Source organism: Hevea brasiliensis, chromosome 5 (genome assembly GCF_030052815.1).
Source record: "Hevea brasiliensis isolate MT/VB/25A 57/8 chromosome 5, ASM3005281v1, whole genome shotgun sequence".
In the NCBI taxonomy this organism is placed as follows: domain Eukaryota; kingdom Viridiplantae; phylum Streptophyta; class Magnoliopsida; order Malpighiales; family Euphorbiaceae; genus Hevea; species Hevea brasiliensis.
Window position 1 is genome coordinate 87,643,688 of NC_079497.1, and position 21,334 is coordinate 87,665,021.

The 21,334-nt window shown below is 29.0% G+C and overlaps 1 protein-coding gene across 1 annotated transcript; it reads right to left on the bottom strand.

The window, feature by feature from the left end:
* Nucleotides 1-1,567: 1,567 nt before the first annotated feature.
* Nucleotides 1,568-5,358, bottom strand: LOC131180122 (uncharacterized). The gene is made up of 4 exons (XM_058147738.1): nucleotides 3,092-5,358; nucleotides 2,724-2,990; nucleotides 2,460-2,547; nucleotides 1,568-2,377 (listed from the first exon to the last, which is right to left on the bottom strand). The coding sequence occupies exons 1-4, from the start codon at nucleotides 5,356-5,358 to the stop codon at nucleotides 1,568-1,570; spliced, it is 3,432 nt and encodes a 1,143-aa protein (XP_058003721.1).
* Nucleotides 5,359-21,334: the final 15,976 nt, after the last annotated feature.

A 21,334-nucleotide genomic window follows, 5' to 3' on the forward strand; every position in this document is an offset into this window, starting at 1 on the left:
AAAAGCTGAAAATTCTGCCCCTTAGTGCTAAGCTTAAAAATGGATTTGGTGATTAATTCCAACAAGTTTTAAATGCAAAATGTGGTACATTGGGAGTGTTAAAACCAATACACCTATATTCTATCCAAAAGTCAACATTTTTGTTGACCAATAAAGTGAATAGTGACACCAAAACTTGAAATTCAAAAATTGAAGAATTCAAAAGTATCAAATGCCCTAGTATACCTAACAAGATTGGTTTGGATAGTTTGGCATGCCAATAGGGTTCAGTTAGCAGTACTGCACATGGCATTATGTCATTCTGTGATTTCATGGCTTTTAGCCATTCTGACCTTGTGTTGATATTTGGCCTTGTGCCTATTGTCATTACAGCTTATTAGGCTCATTACTGCACCGGGAGATGCACATGTGATCGATGGTGTGACGGCTCGAGATACTAGATACCCAGTGCCAGTTTACCCATTTATCCAGTCCAGTCATCCAGTATAGGTTACTTGGGCAACCAAATGAATGAAAATGGACAAAGTTAAAGTAATAAATGAATATAACAAATACAAAACAAATAAGGCATATACATTCAATACATATTTATTTTCTGCTATTTTCTTTTATTTTATTATTGCACCACTAAGCATCATTGCTTAGCGCGTTGCTTTTGCCACGCGTAGGTTCTGGAGATATTGATCGAGAGCCCAGTAGACCGCAGACTAGGTGAGACCATCCTGCAGCTCTGCATAGTGTCCGTGTCACCTCACCACCTACAGTGCATTGGTAGGACACTAGGCTTCATTTTGGTATTTTGTAATTGATTTTTATTTTCCTTTGTGTAAATGAAACTTATGTAATGTATTTTGATGTTCATGTAAATAATGAAAATTGTGTTGGTGAATGGAAAATGTGAATATTTACCTGTGAATTGTACTTGATTATCACATTAGATGAATGATTGAGAAATGAAATTGAAAAATGTTGAGATTCTGATATTGGAGTTTGAGAGTGATGAGATATGAATATTGGAAGTGTTTTTCACAGGTTCTGAAGAACTGTTTTCTTCATTTTTAGCCGGTACTCTGCCGGATTTTCTTTAAAATTTTCGGAACCTCAAATAAATAATAATTTCGATAAATGGTTTAAATAAACTATATTTCATAAACTATATTCAAATTATGACAAAAATTGATTAAGGTAAAATAGAGTGTGCCGATACACCGTGTGACATTGCTTACTCGGATATTCTGTACACGGGTAAGGGGTGTCACATTATATATTGTGACAATAATTTTAAAATAAAACAGAAAAATATGGTGATAACATAATTTTGTCAAATATATTTAAATATTTACCGCTAAAAACTTTTGTCGCAACAAATAAATTATCAGTAATAATAGTAAAATAGGTTTTTCAATAATGGTTATTTTCCATTCAATTTATCAATAATATTTGAAGTTAAAATATTATTATGAAAAATTAAATATAATAGAATAAATTGTAGTTCACAATAAAATAAGTGGTTTACAATATGTTTTGAGTATAAAAAAATTAAAAAAGAAATATGCAGTAACAAATATTAAAAATCATCATCATCTTCCTCATCATAATTGTCTTCATTGTTGTCATCTTCTTCCTTGTCATCAGCATCACCAACATAATAATCAATAATCGTATCATCTTCTTCATCAGTAGAATCATCACTAATTGTATCTTCACTTGATTTTCGGCTATTCCTTGAGAGTATAGTGGTAGCATTAATTTCTTCTAAAATTTCATCATCATGATGCAATGATTCTATATCTTGATTATCAATTTGTTCAGTCACATTTCCATCATTTATCTCATATTGCTGATAGGGCTCATCATTAAAGTCAAATCTTTCATTATCTATTCCTTCATTTTCTGGAACATCATATACATTTCTAGGATAAGATTTCTGCACAATTTTCCAACCACTGCCATTTTTTATATCATTTATATAAAATGCTTGCGATGCTTGATTTGCCAACTCAAAAGGGTCATCTACATACCATTTTCGATTCACATTAACACTCATTAATTGGCCATATGTTCTTGATCCATTCTTTTTATCGCCGATATTCCACCAGTTACATTTAAACACATAAACACAATTCCCATGACAATACTCAAGCTCAATGATATCAGTTAACTCACCATAAAAATCAATTTCTTCTGAATTATGTTCTCCTTTCACCACAATACCACTATTTTGAGTATGACGATACTTGTCACGTTCAATATTGTGAAATCTAATTCCATTCACAATTATACCACTATACTTTGTAACACGCATATCAGGCCCTAAACCCAACACATATAAATGATTTGTTGATTCAAGTGAGCCTCTTAGATTCTTTTGTACCACCTAAAAAATAATATTCATAAAAAATCTAGTAAGTATCTTGTTTGATAATATATATTTAATCAATAATAAAAAAAAAACTTACATATTTCTTAAACCAAGATGGAAATTCATCCTGATGTCTATGTTGCACATTAGTAATACTTTGTCTTTGAAGTTCTTCCTTGTGCAAACTATTCATGTGAAACAACATATTAGTTATATATATATATATATATATATATATATATATATATATATATATATATAATGACTTGTAATTACAACTGAATTAAACGTAAAACTTTTAAATGATATCATAACTTACTTTAAATAAGATTCTATCATCTCACAATTATTAAGTATGTACCATTGAATTTTCTTGAAGTCAGACAAGGATAGCATATCATATACAGCTGCTCCTAAAGTTCTTGCCTTTTGTGCTAAAATTAAAAACCCATTGGGTATCGACATTTGAGGCCTATCAAAATTCCTTTCCACTCGATTGTGCCTAGTTTCAACACCATGAAAGTACATAGAACAAAAGTTAAGGCACTCTTTATTGATATATGCCTCAGCAATGGAACCTTCTGGGCCAGCTTTGTTGCGCACCGTTTGTTTCAAAGAACATAAGAACCTAAAATTATTTATTTAATAGAGAGAATTGATATAAGTAACTATATAACAATGCTCATAATTGAATAAAATAATAAAATAAAGCATAAAATTTGAAGTTACCTTTCAACAAAATACATCCATCGATATTGAACTGGCCCACCAAGTTCTATTTCACGTGGTAAGTGAATTGATAAATGTGTCATAATCACAAAAAATGATGGTGGATATATGGTTTCAAGTTTACACAATATTAGAGCTATATCATTTTGTAACTTATGTAAAGTAGCTCTTTCCATTGTCTTCGAGCATAAGTCTTTGAAGAAAGAACTCAACTCAGACAACACAATATAAAGATCCTTTCTCAAAAAACCATGAGCTACAGCTGGAAGTAATCGTTGTAAAAATACATGATAGTCATGGCTTTTCATTCTTGATAATCTACAATCATCAACATTTACGCATCGAGACAAGTTAGAGGCGTAACCATCAGGTAACTTAATTAATTTTAACCATTCACAAAACTTCTTCCTTTCTGATAATGGTAAAGTGTAACATGCTAATGGCATTAAAAACCTATCACCATCTCTTTGCAAGTGCAATTCTTTTCTTATACCCATTTCTTCCAAATCCAAACGAGTCTTGTCATTGTCTTTTGTCTTCCCATCTATTGCCAACAACGTCCCTATAATGGTTTCACTTATATTTTTCTCAATGTGCATCACATCCAAATTGTGGTGTAACTTCAATGTTTTCCAATAAGGAAGTTCAAAAAATATACTCCTTTTAGTCCAATTCAGCTCTTGTTCTGTACGCTTACGCTTCCTTTTATTACATGGCTTTCCAAATTTCACATCTTGTGGAATATAAGATGTTTGGAGAAGTATGTCGTCTCCTGATAATTCTTTGGGTTTTTCTTGATACTCTATCTTACCATTAAACTTTTTATTTTTCCTCCATGGATGTTGTTTATCCAAATATCTACGATGACCCATATAACATTGCTTCTGCCCATTCTTTAAAGTAAGTGAATATGTCCATTTGTTGCAAACTGGACATGCTAATTTTCCCTTTGTACTCCACCCAGATAACATTCCATTAGCAGGAAAATCATTTATAGTCCATAACAATGCAGCATGTAATTGAAAATTTTCATTACTATATGAATCAAATGTCTCCACACCATTTTCCCATAATTCTTTTAGTTCATCTATTAATGGTCGTAAATAAACATCAATATCATTACTAGGAGAATCCTTACCTGGTATAAGCATGGATAAAAATAAAAATGGCTCCTTCATACATTTCCAAGGTGGCAAATTGTAAGGAAGTAGAATGACCGGCCACATACTATAACTGGTGCTCATATTGCCAAATGGGTTGAATCCATCACTTGCAAGCCCAAGTTGCACATTGCGAGGATCTCGAGCAAACCAATCATTTTCCTTATCAAACTCTTTCCATGCCTCAGCATCAGCTGGATGCCTAATAACATCATCATTTACCCGCTTTTCTTTATGCCACCTCATATCCTTAGCAATTTCCTTTGACATAAATAATCTTTGAAGTCTAGGTTTCAAAGGAAAATATCTAACTACCTTTTGAGCAATCTTCTTACATTTACCCAAACCATACTTCCATCGAGGGGCTCTGCACATCGGATTAAGGCATGTATCTAAATGCTCATACTCCTTCCAATATAGTATGCAATCATTCACACATGCATCTATGGTGATATAACCAAGGCCAAGATCATGCATCAATTTTTTCACCTCATAATAAGATTTGGGAAGTGTTTCACCTTCTGGGAGAGCATCCTTGAATAACTCTATGTTCATAGTGAAGGACTTATTGCTAGAATTAGTAATTGTTTTGTTATAAATCATCTTGATAAGAAATGATAATTTGGAATACTTCTTACAACCTGGGTATAGTTCGCATTGAGCATCATTCAACAATCTAGCAAATTTCTCTACTTCCTTTTCAGATGAGGTTGTTTCATGATTGCTCGAGGGTCGTTCAGCACTAAATTCTGTGAAATTAGAATTGCACATGTCTTTTAACATTTCAAAAGTATTGTCATGTCGATCTTTAACTTGATCACTAAGATTATCATCATCATGTGAATCACCCAAATGAATACCAACATCTGATTCAAAAGACTCACCATGATGTGTCCATTGAGTATAATCCTCAACAAACTCATGAAGAAACAAGTCTTGTTTCACCTCTGCCACTTTTTTCAAGTAACAATTGTTACAATTTTTGCAAGGACATCGAATCCTACCACTAGAGTCAACATGTTGTTTTGCAACATCTAAGAAACTACGCACCCCTTGAATATATTCTGAACTAAATTTATTCTTATTTAGCATCCAACTTCTATCCATTATGTTAACCTGTAATAAATAAATAAAGTAAAAAGCATAAGTTTGGGATTTAAACCTACATTTGGCAAGGGAAAGGAGAGAAGTTTCAAACTTAAAAGGCTAAGTTTCTAATATCATATTTGGCAATTTAATATAATTTTTTCTTGAAAATCATATTCAAAGAATTATTATAATTATTTATATATTTATTAAAAATATTACTATAAATAGAATTTTTTTTTTTTTACAAAATTTACCCATAAAAAAGAATTAAAATCACCAATTTAGCTCATTGGTGTGATATCATTCAAATTAAAAAATTAATGAGGAATATATATATATATATATATATATAAAATTCAAATTTCAAAATATTCAAGGCAACTTAATCAACTTATAAGAAATTTTTTTAAGTATTTATAATATAACATAATTAAGAAAATTTGACTCAATGAACTAAGGAAAAATATATTTCTTTTTTTATTTAATTGGCTCCAATTATGAAATAATCTTTATGATATAATTAATTTTCGACTATAATTAAAGAAAACTTACATAATTATCACATTGAAGATTTTGATTAAATCTCCACAAAAGAGTTAACTTATTTAAATAAAATCAACAACAATTGCACTAACAAATTTTACGGTATCAATTCTCTTGCCAAATGGTAGTAATTAGCCCATGATCTCTTTATTTTATTTGACAGATGACCATATTTACAAGGACTCCATTTGCACTAGTTACACTGTGTCTTCTATTTATTATGTATATTTGTGGAGCAAAAATTTAAAAAAAAATTAATACAAAAGATGAAAGTATAAATTTTATGGACGAAGGGCTAAAGAATGTAACTAATTAATTTAAAAAATTACTAAAAAGAAGTTGGGGTTTTAGTTTTTTGTACCTTAATTGGCAATTATAACTTGTGAAAAATTGAGATGGGCAAGAACCAACCGAACTAAATCCAATGATCAAACCTAATTATAACATAAATTTGAATCTTTAATTACAATCCAATCAATACAATTAAAAAGTTACCAAGATTAATCTTATAGTGAAATTAAGAGGATATATACACACAAATATACAGCTCAAATACAATTCAATAAAGTTACTCATCAAAAAAAATTTATATCAATAACAAAATCTAATTAAAAATTCAATTGTACAGTGTACTTCAATTTAATTCATACACCACAAAGACTAGAATACAGGAATTAGAGTGTTATATTACAAAAATAATGAAAATAGGTAAATAAATTATGATAGCCATAAATAAAATGTTAAAATAAATATAAATATAATTGAACCTGTTATTCGAAATAATGTTGATGTGCTTGATACTCTATAAATTTTGGTGATGGAGAATGACTTGCGTAAGGTTGAGTAAAATTTCAATTTTTTTTTTCTCTTTTATATATATATATATATATATATATATATATATATATATATATATATACATCTTATTAAAGTTCATATAAGATTCAATTTTTTACTTTTGCATTCCAATATTGTTTAGGATTTCTAATTCTTATATTTTGTTCTGACTCATATTATATTATTTAAATTGATCATTTAGTTAAAGTCTTTTTATTTTTAATTAAAGCTTGGATATTTTAAGTCCTACTTGGACTTGAAGTCCATCAATCCTTATCAAATAAGGATCTGACGAGGTTAAAATAAATAAAGCCAAAATATATAACACAAGACATGCATTATTAAGTGTTATTAATTAATAATGAACCTGTTATTAATAAAAAATTAAACTTGAATCCTAATATTGAATGTTGTTTATGCTCTTTTCATTATTATATATAAATCATTAGACTTCATATTGTAATTAAAATAAATAAATTCTTAGTGGCCGAAATAAGTGATGGCTGTAATTTTATTTTCTTTTATTCCATTGCTCTCTTATGTATGGATTTTGCACTTTATAATAGGACACCAATCCTACTAATAAAAGGACTTTAGAAGTTTAAAACTAATTATTAGAAATTTTATATTTACTAAAAAGTAAATATAAAAACTTTAATAATTTAATTCTATTTTAACTCTAGTTATATTTAAATATGAAATGTTAAAAATATCATTCTCCCTATCTAAATATTTACTGCAGTATTCAAATATTAACATATTAATATTTTTTCTCAGATAATAAAAAAATAAAATTAAATGAAATAAAATAACAGTTAAATTTCGAAACTCACCGCTTCAATAGTTGTTCCAGCAATCATAATTGAAATTTAAGTATTAATTAAATTATATATAATAAAATTAAATTAAAAATAAAAAGTTTCATAAGGTTTCAATATGTACTTACAGTCAAGGTGGCGTAACTTGGCTTTAAAACTGCAATTCCTCAATTCTGTGGCACGCCACCCCACTCCCTACAAAAATATGGCCTTTACTTTATTGCTCCTCTTTACAAGCCTTAACCAATGGCCAAAGAAACGAAGTCCAATATGGACTTGTTTCATACTCCTAGACTAACTCGGTTAGACCAAATTGAACAGACAATTCTTTCTTTCTTTGTTTCTTTCTTTCTTTTTTAATTCTTGCTAAATAAAATTCTACCCCTAAACTTCCTAATTAAATTTAACTTCTAATTCAATTTGAACTTATATTTCTAACAATGTTATTCAATTGTGTTTTATAATTTTTTTTTATATATCAAGTAATATTATTAAAAATAAATCATCAGGGATCCAAAAATTACAAATATAATAATAAAGACTTATAAAAATTATAATACTCAGGAAAAAAAAGCTCAATAACCAACATGTTTACTGATAAAGACAACAATTGATGCTTCAGAAGAATTCTTAATATTATATCAATTCTACAATACAATTATAGGTATGAAAATAATTTAGAATATTAGAACAATTTGACATTAAAAATAAAGTTTTGCCTAAAATTTTCTTTATTAAAATCTAATCATATTATATTAATTTATTCCAAATTTTAAAAGATAACTACAATTGATAATGAAAATATGTAAAAAAAAAATATGATGACATAGTAAAAGGTTAAAATAATTATAAATACTCTAAAAATAATGAACCTGTTATTCGTGCCTTCAGAAGTTTAAAAGATTGATATGTAATTTTAGGCAAATAGTGGATAGAAAGCTCGCATAAATAGAAATTTCAATAGTTTTTTGTTTATACTCCTTTAATATATAGATGAATCCAACTATATCTATATATTAAAGTCCATATAGGATTCAGTTTTGAAATTTTTGCATTCCAATATTATTTAGGATTTCTAATTCTTATTTGATTAGGACTTATATTAAATTATTTAAATTCATAATTAGTTTAAGACTTTCATTAATGTTGGACTTTTAATTAAATTCCTAATTATTTTAGTTTATTCAAATTAAAATATTTCTTCATAATTCAAGATATTAGTTAGACGACTTGTAATCATTATTTTGATTGTTGTTGCAAAAGGAACATATAATTAATTTAAATTTTTCATAATAAATTCTTAAATGTCGATGATAAAAAAAATTTTATTTGTACCTAAACTTACAATATATCATATTTACATTATTTTATTAAACAATTAATATCATTTTTTTTATTTTTTTCCTCTTAACGTACTTAAACCATTAAAAATAAATTAGCTTTCGACAAGTCATTAATTAATTAATTAAAAATATTATCTCATTAAATTCTGTAAAACTAAAAATTTGATACTATTTTTTTCACTTAATAAATAAATCAGAATTTGCTTTTAAATCATATAATAGAATATAATATCTTTTCAATTAAAAAAAAGTAATAAAATATAGGATAAAAATATGTTTTAATTAGTTTAATATAAAAGAATATCAATTTGTTTAAAGTGATAAAATTCATGGATAATGACAAGTTTAGCCAATTTAATTAGAAAGAAACAATCCTAACCAATTGCTACGTTCTACCGCCATATTTTTATTTATTAGAAAGAAAACCAGCAGTTTTTTTTCTTATTCCCTCCAAAAAAATAATAATAATAATACCCTAATATATAAGAAGTATACTTCAACCTTCCATCTCTTCCTTATATTTTTATGCATCGCAATACTCCTTTGTCTTCTTAGCTATTTTCTTTTCACTATTTTTGCTCTAACCGGTGGTTGCGCTCATCACTTGTAAGTGCCTTGCCTTTTATTTATATATTCCTTTTTTTTCTAATGATTCTCTATGGATATTGCATCGATATAAATTTTAGGGTTTTATTGTTTGTGAAATTTTAAAACCTTTGTTTCAATGGCTCTCTACATATGGTTACGAATATTAATTTTAGGTTTTTATTATTTATGAAATTTGTGATAATAAATCAATATAATTATTTGACCATTGGATTTGATATATAATAATTTTAGGTTTTTATATTAAAAAAAGGTTGTATGATTTATATTTGCTTTCAAATTTTATGAAATTCAACATTTTAATGGTCATGCAAATATATTACATTATAGTTACAATGCTTTATATTAATCATTGTTTGATTGTGTATTTGTATTTGGGTTTTTTACAATTTCGTTCCATCCTAATATCAGTGATAATATATTTTTTTACTGAATTATTATTGCCTTGTATTTGCATAATTGTTGATCACTAGATTTTTATTGATATTAGAATGAAAACAGTTGAATCTCCCACTAAAGTGACACATTACAGTGCCAAATGATAAAAAAAATAAAAAATTAAAGAAAAAAATTGGGCATTGAAACTGTGTATGATTGAATTTTAGACTTTTAGTATATATGTAATATTTTTAAAAAGTAAATAATCTCAAAAAAATTGAAAAAGGTAAAAAGACAAAAAAAAAACATGATTCACAGAGCAATGAAAATAATTTTAGTATATTTATATTGTAGAAAACTAAATAATCTAAAAAAATCAAAAATAAAAAAATCGTAACAATGAACGTGAAAAGTTAAAAAAAAATATATGGCACTATTCATAGGTTTAAAGGATTGAGTGCTAATATATATAAAATAGTGAAAAATAAATAATCTAAAAAAATAATTTTTAAGAAATAAAAACATAAAAATAAAGAATATTGTTCATATGAAGAACAAAAACATTTTTTCTAAATGACAAAAAAAAAGATTTTAGTATATTTATATTGTGAAAAGTAAATAACCGAAAAAAAAAACAGAAACACTACTCTCTCTCTCTCTCTATATATATATATAATTAATGTAGATTGACTTTATTTCAACCTATTAAATTAAGTAAATTAATTTATTATATTATATAAAATCTGAACCATAATAGTAAACTTTTAAAATATTTATTGAAACCACTACTATTATTGCTAAAATCTGCAGCATATAAGTTTTTTTTTAATTGAAATGATTGTGAATTTAAAATTATAAATTGTATAAAAATAAATATATAAAATAAAAAAAATAAAAATAATTATTAACTAAAAATATTAAAAGTATTTTTAAACTTTTATCCACAGGTTGGATTTTTTTAGATAAATTATTTTGTATATGATATCAAAATATTTTTAACTAAAAGGTTTGGACACTTCAATGTAAATTTATTTTATTAATCAATATATTAAAATAAAATAAATTAAACAAGTATTTATCTATACTTCAAGCTTTATAAAATTTTTGATAGTTAAATAATGAACTTTTAAGATTAGGGAGTTAGATATATTATTGATACTATAATGTCTTCCTGTTATTGCCATTATTATTTATTTCTTTTACTAAAAACTTCAATGTGTTCAGTTTTATTTTTAGATCTTAATGTGTTATTTTTCTTATAATTTATTTTTTCTATTATTGATATTGATGACTTTTGGATAAATATTAAATAATCAGTCTTGAATTGAACAACCATGGCACCAAGTCGCAAGAAAAGAGTAACTGCAGGTGGACAACACCCTTCACAAGGTCAACATGGCTGTACACCAACAAATTCTTCATTATCTAGAACAATAAGCAATCCACTAAATAGGTCAAATGTGATTGGTAATGAGTCTACACCATCAAATTCATTATTACCCAACACAATTAGCAATCCATCAATTACCTCAAATGTGATTGATAATGTATCAACCTTACCAAATGAATCAACGACTGTTGAACCAGTAAATAGTGAAGGTAATTTTTTTTTTTCCTTTTAGCTTTCATAAGGGTTTAATACTAACATTTTTTTTTTTATCATAATGCAGCTTGTCTAATAAAAAAGAGAGGTCGCGGTATAGCTAGAGGTTTCGAGGTGAAAAAGCGTATGAAAGAGGGACAAAAAATAAAGGGTGTCATGATAAAAAAAAAGAATGCATCTACCAGTTGGTCCAGCTGAAAAATTATTTAAAATGGAAATAGGCGTAATAATTCGATTGTTTGCACCACTCGGAGTTTTTTATTGGAAAAAAATGACTGATGATCTGAAAAAACCTTTGTTCACAAAACTTGAGGTTAGATTATTATTATTATTATTATTATTATTATTATTATTATTATTATTATTATTATTATTATTATTATTATTCTTTTCTTTTTAGAAGTTATATTTTTTACTTGCGTATTTGCAGGGTGAATTTGATATATGCTTAAGTGATCCTCCCACAAAGAAGGTAGTTGATAAAATTATGGCAAAACGTTTTCTGACTTACAAACATCGATGTCATAAATATTATTTAAAATTTCAAACTCCAGAGGAAGCACATAAAAACCCTCCTGAACATGTGAAAGCAGAAGATTGGGCTAAATTGTGTAGACGTTTTGAAAGTGAGGAGTTTAAGGTACGTAAAGTACTATTATATTATCATCAATTAATATTGTTAATTGTATAACACACTGAAAAGTTAAAGTTGAATATTCTATACAGGTTCGAAGTGTAGCAAACAAAAATAATAGAGACAAGTTAGAAGTTTCACACACATCTGGTTCAAAGTCTTATTGTCAGCGCATTTTTGAAATGGTATGAATATTTGACCTTGTAGGTTACATTTAAATCATTTCAATGAGCTTATTTACTATTAAATGTATTAACTTTAAATTGAAATTTTCATATCTTTCAAATATAGGAACTTTTGGAGGAAGATTTAGAGAAAGATTTGAATGAAAATATAGAAGCAAATTTAGATGAAAATTCTGAGCAAATGTATGAAGACCCTATTGAGCTAAAACTTTATTTTGACACTCACCATAAGAAAGATGGCACATGGACCCACCCACAAGCTCAAGAGAATTATGTAAGTGATTTTAATATTTTTTTATCACAATTTATGTAGTTCTTGGAATATTTGAATTAAATTATAATGTTTGTAGGAGCAAATGAAAGCTCTTTGTAAGCAAGCAATAGATGAAGACACTAAAATCAGTGGGCGTCAAATTCTAGAGAAAGTACTAAAGTCAAAATCTGGTTATGCTCGTGGACTTGGTTATGGGGTGAAGCCAATTAGTTCTAAAGATTTGGAATTTGAAGCTATTCTACAAGCTGAAAAGATGGCAGCTGAAAAACGAACCAATGAATTAACAGAGTAAATTAAAAATCAAGAATAACAAATAAAAAGTCAGCAGGCTACTATCAATGATTTGCGAGAATCACAAAATCAACTTAAGGCTTTGTTTGAAGAATTCGTGCTACAGCGAAGGAGTGAAGGGAATGCAAGTACTATTGTTTGACTTAATTTAAGCATTAATAGTTGAAATTTCTTTAGGATTATTTATACAATTTATTCTTTTTTTTTGACATTTTTTTTAACTTAATTTAAGCATTTGTAGTAGAATTTTTTATGGAATAATTTTATGCACTGTTTCTATGTCATTTTTGTGATACTTTTCAATGTAATAAAGATATTATTTTAAAAAATAATTTAGTAATTTTCAATTAGTTTTTTTTTCATTATTATTTGTTATTATAGTAACTATGATAAGAAGGTTTTTGTCACATTTTTAATTAATGTCAAAAAAAACTTTATCACTACAAAGGTTTTGAAAAAATAAAATGACACCATTAAAAATTTTAACATATTTATTTTGCCAATAGTTAAAAAACTTTTTGTCACATTAAATAAAATATGATGAAAATAATTTTCACAATAATTATTTTGACAAATAAAAATTAGTTACTTTTTAATTTGTGAAAAACAAGTTCGTTACTATTACAAAATAGTATTTGTTCTAATTGAATGCATAAAACCTATATTTTTTCACCCTTATAAATTTTTGATGTAATATATTTTGTTACGAAATATTAATTGTGATTAAATATTTTGTCATTCCCCCAGCTTTATGACAATTATATTTTTGTCAGAATTTCAATTGTGATGCACTAAGTTCATCACATTAATTATTTTTTTATAAATTTTTTGTTGTCACTATAAATATTACAACAAAATATTTTTATCACATTAAATCACAAGTGATAAAATTTATTTTGTCAAAATAACCATCATGACAATTAATATTTTGTCATAATTACATTTATGAGAAATTTATTTGTCATTATTAAAATTTTGGCAAAATATTATTTGTCACAATATAAAATTTTGTTACTATAAAGGTCAATAATTTTACCTTAAACATAAAAATATTGTGAGAAAAGTTGGCTTGTTGTGATAAACTTATCTTCTTTTGAGACAAAGTATTTTGTCAAAATATTATAGTTTTAGTGACATGTTACCTTTGTCACTATAATTGCTAATTTATTTTCACAAAATTAAATTTGTCACCATTTACTTATTAAGACGAGCTTATTTTGACAAACAAGATGACAAAATAAATTTGTCACAACAGAATTATTGTGATAAAAGAGGTAATTATAATGACAAAATATATTGTTAGTATAAACTAAAATTCTTGTAGTGAATCATACACATGTAATTAAATTCTAGTACATGTAACTACCTTAATCAACATCACTAATCACCATTTACATGTATGAATTAATCAAACTCTCATGGTTTCCATGGCTACCGAATTCTAGGGTTCACCATTTCTCATCATTTTCTTTAATTTTCTTAGCATATCAACTCAATTCAAGATGTAACTAAGAAGGAAGAGAAATTATGCACTAACCTTTTAATCAAGAAATTCCCAAGCTTGTAAAACTTCAAAATTTCTCCTTTCTTTTACTGCCTATAGACTTCCCGAGGTGTGAGGACTAACTTTTGTGAAGTGGACTTATAATTTTATGTTGAAAATGGAGGGGATTTTAAGCTTGCATGAAGAACATTCATGGAGGAAAAGGAAGAACCAATTTCAACCATGAGAGAAGGAAAATGAAGAAGATGAAAGTGGGTGGATGAAATTTGTCCTCTTATGCCTTTATATACCCCACTTAAGATTTAATTATTAATTATAATAATTAAAGTTTTAATAATCCTTATAATACCCCTCATTTTTTCTTTAATTACATTACATATATGGTTTCATATTTTCAAGAGATTTTCAAAATTTTTAATATCACTCATTTTAATGGACATTTAGGTCAAAAGTCAACTCTAGGTGTCAAATGATCAAAATGCCACTCTTCGGGTTATAGTCAATCTTTTTCGATAATACCGACTAAATCCCTGATCCGATGGTTCCTTTAATTTTATATTGTCTATTTCATTTTTATTTTTACCTGTACCAATTAACTAAATTTTCTTTCACATTTTCAATATCATTTATACCTCAATAAATCTTTAATTACATCCCATAAATTATTTCCTAGGGTTCCTCGTGGGTCTGGGGTCATCTACTGTCTATGCAGTGACATCCCGATACAGTCACCCATCGTCGTGGTTCCGACTCGTTTAACCTAGTTACATTTCATTTCTTTTATTTTTCCTTAATTTTTCTTAGTCTTTATTTCATCAATTTATGTCTCCTCACCCTAGTTTAAATGTAGTTCAAGACATTCTGACTGTCCGAACAGACGTTAGTCGTTGGAACAGTAGAACGTACAGACTACCTACAATGAGGGCATTACAGATCTCACTCAGCTGCTCTATATTTTCTTTCACCTGCGACAGCATACAAAGCTATTACTGAGCCGTGAACTCAGTGGTGCACAACTAATAATTTAAAATTCAATACAAATTATTTTTTTTTTTTATAAATCATAAATATACATTTGAAATATTCATAACAAATTATGGAAATAAATATTTAACTTCACTAAAAAGGAAACATAAAAATATGAATCGATTGTATTAAACATTTTCTTTTAATTCATTTATGCATAAAATTTCCTCTTTAGAACACAATTGCTCACTTCAAAATCCATTCTTTTTCTCATTGGTCTAATGCAAGACTAATCTGTAAGGGCCGTCTCCAATTTTCATCTCCTCTCTTACCAGAGGGAGATCGAATCAAATCAATGTGCACATACCATCCATAATACCATAAATAAATATATTCTGAAAGGGCCATTTTCAGCTTGTATCTCTCCTCATACATGAGGGAGATCAAATTATATCAATGAGCACATACCATGGTATCCAAAACAAAATGAAGCAAAAACTAGTGTCACCTCAACAAATGAGGAACAGGTAATAATCATGTCAAGCATTAGTTGTAAGATATGAAATAACATCATAAAACTCATTTCCCTTTTTGTGAGTATATAATCACAATATAAAATCATTTCCATGCAAATCTTAACAATCAGTACTTTCCATGCAAACCACAATTCAAATCAAAATTTCCAAAATAAAATTCATTATACCAATAACAATACTCAAATAGTTGTTGAATAGAATCATAACTTGATGAATATAAAAACATGTAACAATAAAACTATTAAATCAATAGAAATATGCAAACCATTTATTAAATTAGTACTAGTTGTGCACAAACCTCAATTGGATCTCTTTATTTGTCCTAAGCCTTCCCTTCCTTGAAAGTCTCTTTGTCCACTAAAATCACACAATTATCAAACTTTAATACTCATTCTAAGTCCTATTTATAGTTAACTAAATAAAATTCTAATGAATTCCCAAGTTCTAGTTGATTCTGGGTTCTGGATAGTTTTGAATCTTGACTTTAAAACCCAAATTCAACCTATTTTCAGTCCTCATTTAATGACATGATCGAAATTAAAGCTGTTCCTCTATGTCTTAGTTTTATTTTTCAATTTGAATTACTCCATTTGGAGTCTTGTAACTCTAGTTATAGTCAATTAATCAAGTACTGGTCTAGTGACCAATACTATTCCAAAACCTGGCAGATTCTGAAACCTCACTTTGCCCAGGCAATCGGACTAGCTATAATCTTATTTTGGCCTAATGTTCCTCATACGAGTTGTTCCCTTATGTGTCCTGATCACACAGGTTCAAAATCATAATTTTTCAAGTTATGTATGGTGAGTTATGGCAATTTAACTGACCTAGACTCATAAACCTTGTGTATTAGGATTTCAGGTTCAGATCAGTGTATTGCATTTCACATTTGAGCTCCTTATCCTTAGAATTTGGGTAAGGTTTTTAAATCAAAGTTGTAGCCCCAAGTCTTAGGTTTTCAAATCATTTTAGCTCATCCCATTTGGAATTTTCTAGTAAAAGTTATGGTCTAATTACTATCCTAGGGTCAAATGGCTATTTAATTCAATTTTAGGAATTCCAGGATTTGGAATGCTGACTCGCCCTAGTAAATTGGCCAAGTTCCATTAGGTTCTGGATTTTGGTCAAAACACCAAAATTTTAGTTCTAGGTCTCATGGAGATTTTGGCTTTGGATTCACTACATTTGCAGTTTTGTGGACCAAGTTATGGCATTTTTGCCAAAACTGGTTGGATGGCCATTTATCCAGAATTTCAGGTCAGTTTTGGTTCTGATCAGAATTGCTGACCTAAGTTGTTCTAGCAAATTGGTTGGGTTAAAGTCAGAATTTGGGCTCATAAGAAATGTTCTACTATGTCTAAGCATTCCATAGGTTTAAAAATCAGGTCATTTGGAGCTTTCTACAATGAGTTATACCTAATTGACCAAACACTATTCATTTGGTCATTTCTGCCCAGGTCCAGGACACCAATTCCGGATTCAAGCAAATTTTAGACAAGTTATGGTCAGGTTTTGGGCAAGATTTCTTCATGAAAAATGTGGCTTTAGGTCTTAAGTTTCATCTCCAATTGGTCTCATACCAATTGGAGCTATGTAGTTCAATTTATACTCAATCAAATCTACTGGACTCAAGGGTCCAGAATTCAGCAAAATGGCACACTACTAATCCATCAATCTCGTTCATCAATTTGTTTTGCTGATTTTACAACCCCGCAAGTGCACAGATCACTAACAAGTAATAAAGTGATGAGTAAAGTATCATTCCCATGAGGAATTTAATTAGTAAGTACCAATCTACACAGTAATTTTGACTGTCTAGGCTATTGAATACTTAGGGAATGAAGTTTGTTAACCTTAAACACTAGAATGGTAAACTTAAAACGAATAATTTATTTGAAACAATTCCAAAATTAAGATTTCACACTTGAATCTTACCAGGGATGTTACCTCATTTATTTATGGGATTAAGGATCATTTGCCTTAATGGAAATTAGTCCTAAGTTATCGTAAGTCCTCTCTCAAGGCACCTAGGGTGTATTCTAATTAACTTATACCCGACTTTCGTGGTGATCAAATTAATTAAAATCCTTTAAAGTCTTTGACCAATTTTGAAATTCCATAAAGGTATTAGCCTATGTCGAGGTCAGAATTCCTAGGTTCAAGATCTTGATTTTCTAATATTAATCTTCACATTTCAGTCCTTCAATTAATATCTACAATCAATACTAAGTGGGTACCAGCACTTAGCATGCATTAAGATCACAAGAAATTAAATCAAGGAACAAATCTCAAATCCAATAAATAAAACTTAGTATTCATCCATAATAATGATTACAAGCATTACTCTCCCAATTCCAGAATAAGAAAACTACTCACTTATGGTGAGTTCAGCAAACATCATGATAAAAGGTAAAGACAGTAAAAAAAAAATCATATGGAAGAAATAAAATAATAAAAATCCGTTTAAGGAGATGGAATGAAGGAACTGAAGAGAGTTTGCAGCTTTGATTTTGTGGAGCTTCAACTGGAAAACTCCTTTTGATACTAATATTCCTCTCCTTAAGACGGCTGGAGAGAGTGCAGAATGCGAGTCTCTCTAAAACTCCTCAAAAGTGCTGTCAAAAGATAGATCAGAAGGCACCCCTCTTCTGTTGTTTTCTCTTTCTATTTATAATAGTTGTTCTAGGGTTAGGTCATTTTTAGTCCCAAAAGCCTTAGGAGTCTGATTTGAATGTGTAAACAAGAGTGGGAATTCGGGTTTGAAAACTGGGTGCCACATGGTACACAGCCCGTGTGTCACTACACGGCCCAGGGCCGTGTAACTTATTGGAGTGGAATTTCGGAGTCTTGCATTGGCACAAAGATTTACACGGGTCTGCACTAGCTACACAAGCCTGGTTACATGGGTCATGTACTTTTGTTCTCAAAAAGTTCTTCAAGCTTGTGCCCTGCAGAGACTTACACGAGTCCCTGCAGATTACATGGGTCCAATTATACGACTCGTTTACTTTTGTTTCTCCATTGGCTCTCTGGTTTTCTTCTAGCAGAAGGTTACATGGGTTTGGGGCTTGACTTACACGACCCGTGTAACTTGTATCAGCATCAATTCTCAGTCTCTTGACCTCTCTAAGCTTCCCTTTGCACTCCTATGCTCTGGGGCTTCACCCAAATACCTGAAATGATGTAGAAAACATGGAATTAAGGGCTTGACAATAGAAATTACAAAAGCTAATAAAATCAACTACTATGCATGAGATTACTTACCTAAATGCTATGAGATAGTATACAAATGTGCTTTAAAGCATATATACAATTCAAGTGTATCACAATTCAACATCAATTCTGACCCAAACATACCAAATGAACATAATTAGGTCTTATAGCCATCAATTGGTCAACATCTCATAAAACCCTAATTTTCCACAAACCCTAATTGCTCAACTTCTCAATTTCATGTAATTCCATGCAACCTCAACATATACATCATGAAAGCACCTCTAATCAAACTAGAAGGCATGTTTAATTCAATCAAAACACATCAAAACTCTAACATCCCTAAGCTGGATGAAATTCCTTCTTTCCATACAAGCATGATTTTCATCTTTTCCCAAATTAATTCCTCACAATTAAACTAAATTCCATACATACATAGTTAATTAAGCTTGAGAGGAAGCTTACCTCTTATGAAGCTTTCCTAATCTTCAATTTCCTTCAAGTTTCTCCCAATTTCTTATTCCCATTCTTCCATTCATAGATTATTTAAGGGTTTTCTAATGGTTAATCATGAAAATTTGTGAGAAAATTCAAGGTTTAATGAGCTTAAAATAGGTAACCATGGAAGAAAATGGAGAGAGGATGAGGGAGAATGGGAAGTCGACCACATGAAGGAGATGAAAGAATTGTTTTTGGCTTTATTTAATTTCTTTTGTCTTCATTTATAGAGATAATTATCCCTAAATTTAATTAATTTAAATTATAAAATTTTATTTATGTCTTGCTTAGGTAATGCTTATGTCATAAATCCAATTTAAATTTGAATTTCTTTTCTTTCATTTTCTTTTTCTTACACTTTTTTATATTTTTAATTATTTTTCATTATTTTAATCTCACAATTTAATGGGCTTTTAGGTCAAAAAATCTCTAGGAGTGAATTGACCAAAATGCCCCTCATCGATTATAATCCATCTTTTATAATGTCCGATGAGTATTTAAATTATGATTCACTTGTTTGAGCTTGTTCTCTTTTCTTTCCTATGGTTTTCACACTCCCCATAGTTTTGCAATTATTCCTTGAATAAGGATGTCATAGGGTCTCACACAAATTTAGGATAGCAACTTAGCTTACAGTCATTTCCTGGGTCAATCACCCATCATCGGGACCTTGGCTCATTTAATCGATTTAGGCTTTATTTCACTTATTTTTATCTAACTTCTTTTGATCTTTATCAATTTAGTTTATGACTTTTCTCTATAATTTAATTATAATTCTCGACATTCTAGCTGTTCGGACAGACCTTAGTCACCAGAACAGTAGAATGTACGGACTGTCCAAATGTGAGGGTATTACAATGCAATTTTCCACAATATAAAAGTAAAATAAAATGTTATGTTTTGTTTAAAATCCTTTGTAGTATATTTAATTGGTTATCGGTAGGTGTAGTTTGGTAATTCATTAGATATATTATGGGAACATGTCATGCCTTACAAGGGATAAGGTGTGACATGTTTTAGTGGTATCAAAGCTTTGATTTTCATACAAGTTTGAATTTCATATTTGAAATATTTTGATAAGTACAACTGCTCAACTATCATAAATTGATACATATAGTGCATTACTTCATGAATGTGAACTAATGAAGGAAAATCTTCTTGTGTTAGTTATCCAGGGAGTAAGATTCCTTGTGATTCATTATGGAAGAGGGGTATCATGCAGTAGAGCAATAGTAGTAGCTAAGGTACAAAGGGAGGCCCCAGCTCCTCAAAATGCCAATGGGTCTACTGTGCCAGTCTCGCCCATGCAGTTTCCTGCTCAGTTCGCTCAGCAGATGGCTGCATTATTTCAACAAATGGCTGGTAATGTACCAGTCCAAGCTCTAGTATAAGCACCTTTAGTGCAACCACCACCCCCCAGCTAGATAGTATGACAAGTTAATAAATTATGGGACAACAGAGTTCAACGGTATAGTAGACCCATTGGAAGTCGAGCAATGGTTAAAACGGATGGAGAGCGTATTCAAGAAACTACACTGCATCGATGATTTGAAGTTCGAATACTCAGTCTCTCTGCTACATAGGGATGTATATGAATGGTGGAAGACCATTCCCCATAGTCTGGTGGAGCCTCCAATTTTAACTTGGGAGGACTTTTTAATGGAGTTTAGACAGAAATATGTCTCTGATACCTACGTAGACATGAAGCTATAAAAATTTTTGGGTCTAAAATAGGGGAACCGATCAGTGGCTGAATATGAGAGAG